Raw genomic sequence first — 11,159 nt, 5'->3', positions numbered from 1 at the left:
TATATACAGCAAAATTACCAATAGGACCGCATACTAACATACAAAAAATGCGGGCCTTGAATGTTTAGTCCAAAACCGAATATTTTTTTTGTACTCATAAAAATAGAAAAAAAAGGCAGATGGATTAAAAAATTGTCTAAAATTTTGTCTAATTTCTTTCGTCGGGGCGCAATGTCATTTGGAAGTACTTTGAAATGAGCAGCTTGGCAAGTGACCACAAAGTGACAGTTCACCCTAGTTCCTCATTGGCTTATAAAAGGGCAGTTGAAGTGACCGATGGGCCATATGCATGATAGAGAGGGAGGGGAGGGAGGGAGGTTAGCCAGATCTTGTCCAGTTCTCTACCCTAAACTTAGGCAGAGGGAGAGGGAATTTGAAGGAGAGAGGGAGAGAAAGAACACTTGGAGCTCAGATTCTTCGCGAACACTAAACAAGCTGCAGCGTACCGACAGCGGGGCACTCGAGCATGTCGCCTTCATGTACTGCAGAAAAGCTCTTGTGGCTTTGTGGGCTGATGGGGCAGGATATTCACAGTAGGCGGACGGGCATTCGGCCATTACCGAATACCTCGACTTCTCATCACACCGCTGCCAAACAAGGCTCGTCGGTGAAAGAGACGCGTCCCCCGTCTGGTCCCACAAGTCCAGTAGTACTCACCGAGCGCCTTTCCGTGACCCCTGTAGGCCCTAACGAGCGCGTCGTTGTGCGCGAACAGCCTGCAGCGGCGGCCTCGCACGATGGTCGCCTTGCAGCCGGTGGCGTGCGCGCCAGCCGCCAGGCAGCGCTCGGCGCGCGCCTGCAGCTCGTCCAGCTCGTCCTCGGGGTCCGGCGTCAGCACGTGGCACACCAGCCGGCTCGACTCGGTGATGATGTTCGGATACTGGCCGAAGCCCTCGATCAGGGCTGCGCACGACACACGCGCACGGGATGTCAGGAAAAAATTTGCCGCGTATCTGCGTGCTTCGCTGCAAATGTCGTCGAAAGACGATAGTCTTCTGCCGGCCGTACTACATGAGTGCTGTTCTGATCCGCGGTCACCCGTGATGCTGTTCTCGTACCATTTCCGTCCTGGCATGAAGGTTTGTTTGAACACATTTCATTTTACCGCATTATTTCATCAAGCGGCCATTTATGTTTTGCCCTGCCTCAGACAGCGCTTCCTTTATGCTGAATCGGCCGCATCTGGCTGGCATTGATAAAATCGAGGAGGCGCTGCGTGAGACATGGACGCCATCTGGCAATACATCGGTAAACATGAGCTTGTGCAGAGGGTTTCCTTCCTCCATGGCAGAGGGCGTTCGTCGGCGCGCAGTCGGGGAACGTCGTTCGTCGGCGCGCATAGCATGGCATTTTCAGCGCAGCTTAAGAAACTAGGGTCTTTAGAGTTACGTATCTATGTATTTTCTATTAAAGGAACACACCTCCTAATACTTACCTAGTGATGTTGCGCCTCAGATATGCGTAATATTTACTTTGTGATCGATAACGTTCACAAGTATGAACAGCCGTACCAGTTTAAGTAGTGTGGGCGGTAAGCAAGTGGTCCAACTTTGGCCGGGTGGCTGAATCGGGTGACAGACAGACAAACATACAGACAGACAGACCAAATTTTCAGCGTTTAAGTTCCCCAAGAAAGACTATCGTCTTTAAAAGTGTGCCAAGCTGAGGTTACTCATGGTGGCACTTGCCCCACATATATTCACGTGTGGTCGTAGACCTTGCACGGTGGCAGCGCGTTGGGCTCGGCGCGTAGAGTCGATTTGTGGATCTCAACTGAATCCTCAACTGCATAACGTTACAGCCCGTGAGACAGGACCAACTTCACCTTGGGCACGTCATAAAAAACAGACAAACGAGGTGAACTACAGATAGTGGCGATATGCCTCCGTTGCAGCACTTCAACGGAAAGGATGAGACTACAGTAACCTTGCCTTGGTCGCATGTGTGCAGACCGTGACATACACAAGCTGCAGAGCATAGCGTCACGAAAATGTGGCGGCGAATTCGCGCGGAAGGCAAGAGCAGTAGGCATGGCCAAGTTTTGCTTTGCAAAGGTGTTGGTCGATTCGGCGAACAGCAAGTCAGTGCGCATAGACATCTGTGGCTTGTGGAATAGTGCTCGTCCCTCAACGTCCAATGGCAATCAAGGGACAAACGCCAATACCTGAGCAGCCTTGAGTTTCTCAGTGGTCTTGGACAGGAAACCCTTTACTTGCCGAGTATCCTGGCCGTGTCTTTGATGCGATGTCTGAGCATCGCCAGGCCGAGGTAAGCCGACACGGCCGCGTCTGCCGCGTTCACGCCGTCCCACGGGCTGGCGGCTGCGTGCGTCGCCTTGCCCGTGTACGTCACCGTCAGCTGCGAAACACACAGCCACGTAGAACGTCAACGCCATCCTGATTTCTCGTAAAGTGAAGCGTTCTAGCCGAACACTTGCGCACTTTGTTCACCGTGGCGGTGATGTAAAAACGCAAAAGGACGAGTCTACACGGAATCAAAACAATGCGTATTTACACGGCTCGAATGCATCGCCGTAAAGGTTATAGGAGCGTGACATCTAATTGCCGCTGTTGCACGTATACTGCGAAAGCGGTACATGGCTCGCAGAAATGCATGACTCGCGAGTGAGAGCGCCCCACCTTCTGGCTGGCCGAGAAGGCCGTCCTCAGCACGTCCTGGGCGCCGGGGTGCGCAGTCATGGCCACGTCGATGTCGTTGAAGGCGCCCTTCTCGAGAAGCGTTATCTTGCCCACGTTGTCCTCCTCGGCGGGCGTGCCCAGAACCACGATCTGCACCGTTCGTCGTGACCTGAGATACTAATATAACTCTGATCTTTGGTTTCACGAGCGTATTGACCAAACCACAGGGCTCTAGGCAAGCGGGGGTGTAGTTTATGGTGGTTGGAGTAGACTCGCTGCTGCGGTCGTGATAGGTTTCTCGCTGAAGGCGGATGCCCTATTTCATAGCAGATCAGCAGCTATCAGCGCTCGGCGAGCTCGATGACAAAGCATTTCTAGCTGGTCTTCTTCTGACTCTCCAGGCATAATGCCGTTTCCATGGTTTTACAAGAAACGGCGCTCTTACCAAAGCATGACCGATGGCCGGAGCATAAATCGGTATTCGCGCGGACTCTGCTTCACATTGAACCCTAGCCATCGCAAAGTATGAATAACTTGCAACTGTCTTTCGCCTTCCGCGCAGTGTTCGCGGGAAGGGTTGAACAGCCTGTCGAGAACTGAGTACAAATTCATGATGGGCTAGTTTGTGCATTTATGTTGACAAGAATAACTGTCCAAATAAGCATGAACGAGTGCAAGTTGTCCTGCTAATGTCACCTTGTGGTTTTTGTTGTTTTTTTTGCCACTTCGACAGTAATTATCTATCTATCTATCTATCTATCTATCTATCTATCTATCTATCTATCTACATAACTAGCCACCTACGTCTTGGTGCTCTCATGGTCATTTCGTTAACTTTGAACGTACCAAGATTGGCTTAGTATTATGACGAACATAAATGGTAGGTCATGACATGAATGGCCTGACATGCGTGTCATCTTGGACATGAAACAGCCGCCTAAAATGACAATGACCCAGCGAAAAGACAAACACTCAAATACCACTGAAATGGGTTCGGACGTGGGTACTAAGCGAAGGAAACGGATGATGGTAGAAGTCATAGTCATGCGCATGACCCAGCAAAAATGACGACTCAGCGAAATAAGATTAACACTCAAAAACCACTGAAATTGTTCTGGCGTGGGTTCTAAGTGAAGGAAACACTAATGGATGATGGTAGAGGTCATAGTCATGAGCATGACTCAGCAACAATGACAATGACTCATCGAAAAAATATTAACACTCAAAAAACCACTGGAATGGTTCGTACGTGGCCACAAAGTGAAGGAAACACAGAGGTCATAGTCATGAGCGCATGACTAATGCTTTCGCCTTAAGGCGGCGGTCCCACTCCGGCGGCACGAGCCCCCCGTTTTCAGTACTTTTGGAGCAACCGTGGCGGCTCTTCTACTTAAGATATGAAGTTGTCGTATAAACCATAAAAAGCTTAATTCTTGTAGATTCCAACTATATATAATATAAAGAAATTGATTGGTGTGATTTAGAAATAAATGTTCAAGAACAAGCATGAGATACATGGTTTTTGCGAACTGTGTCTCAGTTGTGACCATATTTAGAAGAAACTACCGCACTTACTGCATTGCGGCTTGCTCTGTAGCTTTAGGACATATTTATCTAGTTCCTAGACGTAGCAAATTAATTTTTAATTTTTACTTTTTGGACAATTTGCTTTTGAAAATTGCCAAATATTGCAATCTTCTGTTGTAAAGAGCCCGGCAACTACATGCTCAAGGAAGTTAAGTTTTGGAAAAAGTAGAGATCAAGGTATTTCCATTTAGGAGGCAAAATTTCATTCGTGTAACTTTATTAGTTTTCCTAATAATGCGGTCGAAAATAAGCAATATTTAGAATTCTGGTATTTATTTTTGCCCAGTTTTGCGGGAAGGTAATAAAGCTGCGAAGCTGCGCTTTAAAACTAATAAAGTTACATGAATGAAATTTTGTGTCCTAAATGTAAATTCCTTGAACTCTACTTTATCCAAAATGTAGCTTCCTTGAGCATGTAGTTGCCGGGCTGTTTACAACAGAAGATTGCAATATTTGGCAATTTTCAAAAGCAAATTATCCAAAAAGTAAAAATTAAAAATTAATTTGCTACGTCTAGGAACTAGATAAATATGTCCTAAAGCTACAGAGCAAGCCGCAATGCAGTAAGTGCGGTAGTTTCTTCTAAATATGGTCACAACTTAGACACAGTTCGCAAAAACCATGTATCTCATGCTTGTTCTTGAGCATTTATTTCTAAATCACATTAATCAATTTCTTTACATTATGTATAGTTGGAATCTGCAAGAATTAAGCTTTTTATGGTATATACCACAACTTTATATCCTAAGTAAAAGAGCCGCCACGGTTACTCCAAAAGTACTGAAAACGGGGGGCTCGTGCCGCCGGAGTGGGACCACCGCCTTAAAGTCGCGTAGGTGTAGCTAAAGGGACTCCTGAGGACTCATGACATCAATGTCGTGACATGCGTGTCACGTAGGTCATGGAACAGCCGCCTACGTCTTGGTGCTGTCATGGTCGTTTCGTTAACTTGGTAGGCTCCCCGCACCCTGCTTCGCATAACATCGATTCCCACAGGACGTGTGATCTGCCGGCTTTTTCTTTCTTTTTTTTTTTTTTTTTTTTTTTTTTTACGCAGTAAATCTTGTCACCAGTTCAGTGCACGTTTTCAGCGGTGGGTTCACGCTCGTTTAGAAGTTTACAGAAGCACAGCGAACGTGGTTTGGATAGATGACCAGCCATAGTGATTTTTGAACTGATATAACAATAGAATTTAGATAGCGTTGTTACATTTATTCGTGTGTCCATCTTTCAAAATGTTGGTTAGCCGTGCTTGATGCTACGAGGACATACTAATGCAAAAAGCGCACGTGTCCTGTATTCCTTTAATGCCATTCTCGCGCTGTTTGCAATCAATCTTTTCTTTCTTTCTTTCTTTCCCGTTACTAACATTCAAAAGTAACGTTTTCGTTCACATGCATGCGTGGGTGCATAGAGATGAAACCCTAATGGGAGCCAATTATTTCTATGATGGTACGCAAGTCAATTAGTCGTAAATGTTTAGCTGTTACGGAAGCGTTATCGCTACTGCCTCGTACTGTTAGTTTACTAGTGTGCGTGTGTGTCGTCTGCATTCCGGAACAAAAGTTGGCGTGGCTGTGTCCGTATGTTGGCCGGTGTCGTTGCCGTCCCTAAACTATAGTCGCACCACGACTTCCTTGTCGGTTGGACGTGTAAAGTCGGATACGCGAACTAGACTCGTAGCGGTTTCTGGAACGTTTTATAGCAATAGGAGTAGTATAGTAGCAATAGTAGTATAAGCGACTGGAGTACATTTTGTCCCAGTGGGAGGGGCCCTTAGTCCAGGGGCTGCTTAAACGAACATTTAGTAACGAAAATAATAGCGAACTTAAGAACGCGTTCTTGTGCGCACTAGGAGTTGTCTCGGGAGCATTTGAGAACGCGTACGTAAATTCGTTATTATTCATGTTATTAATTGTACGTGCAAGTCGCCCCCAGAGCTCCTGTGGCCTTCGCTGCCGAGCCAGCCCGGTTCACCAGCTGTCGCTGGTCATTCAGGCTTTAGGGCTGGACGTTACGGACATTTGAGGGCCGTTCGCGCCTCCGCCGCCGCAGTGCTGTCCAGGTATCAGCGGTGCGGGCAGGGTTAGATCTCTAGAGACGCGAGAGACGCGAAATGCGTTTGTCTGCAAAAAACGACGAAGCCAAGTAGACGCGTGCTCACGACCCACACCAACTGCGCGGAACTGGAAGTACACTTCAAGCTACAAACGCTGATGGTTTTCTTTCTGTTTCATATATAGTGCGCCATTGATGTGCAACGCCTGCAACGCCGGTGGTGGTGCTCCTTATCACACCAGTGGTGTGAGACGCCTGAAAGCTGAAAGGTCGGTGTTTATGATGCGCAGCACCCGTTGCATTGCATGCTGTATTCGCGCCAAGATGTCACTTAAGTGTATTCTCAGAACACTGTCTTTGAAACTTCAGCTGAGCACTGTTCTTGAACACTTCCTAAGCACTGTTCGTAGTCGATGGCGCCGTAGCGTACCTTTCCCCTTAGTTTGGCGACCTTCAGCATAGCCTCCTTGACGGCCATGGCGGCTCCGAGCACGCTCTGTGCGACCAGGTTGTGGCCACAGCCGTGGCCAATGTCAGGTAAGGCGTCATACTCCGCCATGAGTGCCACAGTGGGGCCTGCGCGAAACAGGGCGCGCAAAAATGTTTTTTGAAGGCCCTGCTCATGCGGAAATTTGGAGCACATGCAGTTATCGGGCACTGAGTAAGCTGAGGGAGCGGGAGGGGAAGTTGCATGCTGGCTGACGTTTTCAAATCAAATGATAGGGTTTAGCGTATACCGTAGCAACACCCGAGCTTTTAGAGACGCCGTAGTGGTGGACTGCGAATGAAATTCGACCACTTCGAGTTCCTTAACGTGCATCTAAATTTAATCACACAAGTGGCTCTTGCGTAACACCTCCTAAGGAATGGGGCCAGTGCGACCTCATCCTAAGTAGCAGAACGCCGTGAGTATTGAACTACCGGGGTGGATTTCTTTATTCTGTTACTCTTGTCTACCGTGATTTCTGTGCGATGTTAGACTCGTGACAACCCTTCTGGCCTTTTTTTTTCGATGTTTGAATTCTTCATGCTTACGTTTTTTTTCTCTCTCTCTCTCTACATTACTGCCACTAGCTAGCTGTATCTCATAATCAAACTTGATCATTGACAAACCCCTCCTACCTCTCTCTCTAGCATACAAAACGTTCATGTGGTAATATTGCATATATGTGACATTAGTTATTGCGGGAAACAACTGCAATTCAGGTGCAGATGTTCTCTATGCCTATGTAGATTCACAAACACTTGTTCCAACACGGCAGGCGTCGTGAACTGGTAGTTTACGCTTCCGGCGTCCGCGTTTCTTGATGTTTGGCTGTTACTCTGTCCATGCTGACCGAATCAAATTGTGAAATACCTCCTCTCTGCTTGAAGAGATGTGGTCGAACCATCGATTTACTCTGACCATGATTCGTGAATCATGTTATGACAGAAAGGTACGTGTTGCCTATAAATCTGGAGCATGACATTGGCGATGGTTCTCAATTAAGCGCTACACATGTTGCCTCAGCGACATCTGTCGCCAATTATAGAGACAGGGGATTAGAGACACAGGGAACTTCTGCTTGATTCACAGCATAACGCCTAAAACCATGCAACTATCCTTACAAAGTTATTCATTTCCCAACATTCCGCTAACTATAGTTCATAATTTATTTAAGCTTGAATGTTACATTAGCTGAAATGAAGTAAGAATGTTATTGCTGCGATGCATTTATTTAAATAAAAGTAATTTTAAAAAGTGCACGCCCCAGGAAGCGGGATCCATCCAGGGGATCTAGTAAAAAGCAGTTGCTGCTGCCAAGGACGGCGTACTCTTTTCCCTCTGCGTGTATTATTTTCGATAACGCACCGTTTAGTCCCAATGCAGAAATGTAGCTGATCTCTTGGCTACCTGTAAACCAATGTGCGTATTATCATGCTATTACTGGTGTGCACCACTGCTACGAATTTGGGCAACCAATAATGTCTTTTTTCAAGTCCACCTTTTCATTTACAATCGGAGATCATCGCCGCCCAATTGTTAAGCGCAGATCAATAGTATGTATCACGCAGGGTTAATGCAGCTGACGCATACGACATATGTAGAGGCGGCTATGCTATGGACCTATCCAAGTGAGTCAAAATCCCGTAAGACCAAGTAGTACGAATATGTGAAATCTCCAATACGAATCGAATATTTTATGGCATTAGATTCGCAATAGCTTCGAGAATTTGATATTCGAAAAATATTAGATAATTTCCACGGTCGAATGGTTCAGCATAACTGCAGTTATTAGAAGCCTTGAGAGAATAAGACTTCTAAATCGAGGCTATAAGCTCACCGCTTCGTACGTCACTCTAGTTCAACTGAGCAGGTAGAACTGTGCCATTTCTGAAATATATGTTCTAAATAAGCGCGCAGCCGGAGACATTATATACTGAAAGGAACCGGGTATGCGTGAAAATGCAGAATGGCTAATTGTTTTTGGTTGTATCGTTCTTTTTTTCCCCTTCTTTTCTTTCTTTTTGCCCAATACCTAGCAGTCGCCTAAGTGCACCTTGATTTTAGGCTGCCTGTGGATTTGTCTTCTCGATTTGAGTAAAACTAAGATTCGATTCTTTAATGGATGTCACCGTGTTTCCATCACTGAATTGGTCGACGTATATCAACCGCACTATTTAGTCGTCCGTCAGCACTAAACAATAGAACCCTCTTCGCGAATCAAGTCCGTTTTAATTCCTTCATTTTATTACCATCATCGTCATATGATCTCGCAAGACGTGATCACACCTACCGTTTCATGTTACCACATTTACACTTTCATTCACACGCCGTCCAGGTGTTCGATCCTTAAGTTACGAACAGCATTAGGTGCGAAAATTTTGTTCAAACCCGATAAAAGATGTCCGCTGTCTGTATTTTCTCTTAAACCTTTTGAAAATAGTTAAATATATATTGTAGTCGATTCGAAATTCGAATCCATTTTCATCGAATATTCACATTTTATTAAACTCAGTTTTTACTATTCCAACACCTCTACTTAACCTTGTGATGCTCACACTTCTACACCAGGGAAAATGAAATGTTACTTGTGGTATAGCTTAAATACTGGGGTAATTAATTCTTTAGTAATTTGTTTGCCGAACAGTATCCACGACTGAAAACTATCCAGCGTACTAAAACCCTACTATAATAACCTATGCTTTAAATTTCTCATGCCTAAACCAAAATTTTGAGCTATGAAACCATTTAAAGCGTACATGATACGTTCGCAATTACAGGCTCACCAGGAATCGCCGTAAAACATGGCTGCCATCCACATACCGTCGGTGCCTCCCGGAGCGTCGTATTCAGCCCTGAACGCCGTGTCCATGTAGTGGCGTCGTCTCACTTTGAAGCCCTCTCTCTCTAGAAAGTCGCACAGCCTGTCGTGGGCCTTTGTTTCATGCAGGGCTGTCTCCGGATTCTCCCAGAGGAACTTGCTCACCTCCAGGAGCTGGTTCGCTTTAGCCTCCAGGACATTTCGCACCAGCGACGAAAAATCCGCAGCCATGGCCTGTGCAATGCAATACAAGTCGGAGTTATCCGGCACGTTTTAATTCCTTTGTGTTTTTCTTTCTTTTTTTTTGGGGGGGGGGGGGGGCGCAGCTCCTAGGCGCCTGTCGCCTGCGTTGAGCGTCGGCGTGCCTCGGCGTACCGAGCGAACGATCACAGCGCAAGATGAAAACGCGAACATAGAGTGCAGTAGGGTGAGAGCGAATACAACGCGAGGAGGAAAGCGGAGGAGGAGAAGGCTACAGGGAAAGCATGAGGCGGAAAGCGGAGGAGGAGAGTATGGCGAAAGGGTCAGGAGGAAAGCGGAGTGCCGCACGATACCACGAGATGGCGCCGTAGTATGTGTTCTCTGATTTTACGCGCGACGCGAATTGTGCAGTGCTTTGTGGAAGTCACGCGGGCGCAAGCGATCACACTGGAACCTTCGACGAGTCATGCATAAAAGAAAGCCGACGCGATTGACCGGCAGATAAGATTTTCGACGATCGCCGACTCTGCTACATGTATCTCTCTCAAATTCTTAGCCTCGATATATCTCGAAACGAAAACACGTATGGAGCTGCGCTCAAATTTCGCATTAGGGAGTAGTACCGTAACCGTCGGTGAACTTTTTCTCGAGTTTTTTTTTTTTTTAGACAAATCACTGTGCAGTGCCGTTTTCTAGCAATTCTATCAACTCTCCCAAGAGTCGCCTGCCGACTTCCTCAATGTAATCCCACTCGCCTCGAAACACGACCGCGCGGTTCTTGAAGAGAGCAGCGCAGACGTACGAGAGCTGGAATCGGGAGTGGGCCGGGGGTCACGGACTTCACAAAGGTTGCTCGGTGACTTGCTGCAAGATACGTGACGATGACAGCGGCACAATTTTCTTGAGCCGCTTTAGGCACGACGCAGATACTCTTCGATGATTGTGATGATTACGATGTCAAACCGTGGCACATACCCACTAAGGGGGATTTGTCCATGAAAAAACGGAAAATAAGGATTGTGATCGAACAGCCAAGGCACGAATTATATAACCTTGGTGTTTATTTAAAAGGAAATACAAAAATGAGATCGAACGATGTCAAATGAGATCGAAAGAGATAAAAAAATTGTCGGCCCTTCCACTCCGTAAAGATGGTCAACCAGGGAAGCTGAAACGTGCCACCCCGGTGTTCATCCCTGGGTTAATCCCGAGGGTTCATTAAAGTGTTTCTCAATTACGAGGTTACACACGCGTTCGGCTGTGACGGAGAGAACGACGTCACTGACGGTATGCCCGCAGTCCGCCGTCGTCGCTTGCGTTCGATGTCCCGACTTTGCTACCAGCGTTCGCCCGCCATTGCCGCTGGCGA

At 46.8% G+C, this 11,159-nt stretch overlaps 1 protein-coding gene across 1 annotated transcript; it reads right to left on the bottom strand.

Annotated features, from left to right (window-relative positions):
- Window positions 1–6,627: 6,627 nt before the first annotated feature.
- On the bottom strand, window positions 6,628–9,820 carry LOC119458741 (peptidase M20 domain-containing protein 2). The gene is made up of 2 exons (XM_037720605.2): window positions 9,592–9,820; window positions 6,628–6,860 (listed from the first exon to the last, which is right to left on the bottom strand). Exons 1-2 carry the CDS (start codon window positions 9,818–9,820, stop codon window positions 6,628–6,630), a joined length of 462 nt encoding a protein of 153 aa, XP_037576533.2.
- Window positions 9,821–11,159: the final 1,339 nt, after the last annotated feature.

Source organism: Dermacentor silvarum, chromosome 7 (assembly GCF_013339745.2).
Source record: "Dermacentor silvarum isolate Dsil-2018 chromosome 7, BIME_Dsil_1.4, whole genome shotgun sequence".
NCBI classification, from domain to species: Eukaryota; Metazoa; Arthropoda; class Arachnida; order Ixodida; family Ixodidae; genus Dermacentor; species Dermacentor silvarum.
This window is presented reverse-complemented; position numbering and strand designations above follow the sequence as displayed.

Excerpts from the sequence above, each read along its gene's own strand:
- LOC119458741 (XM_037720605.2), bottom strand. The coding sequence starts at position 9,820 with ATGGCTGCGGATTTTTCGTCGCTGGTGCGAAATGTCCTGGAGGCTAAA. Across the intron at positions 6,861-9,591 it reads CGCTCCGGGAGGCACCGACG|GCCCCACTGTGGCACTCATG; the intron begins GTATGTGGATGG and ends TGTTTCGCGCAG.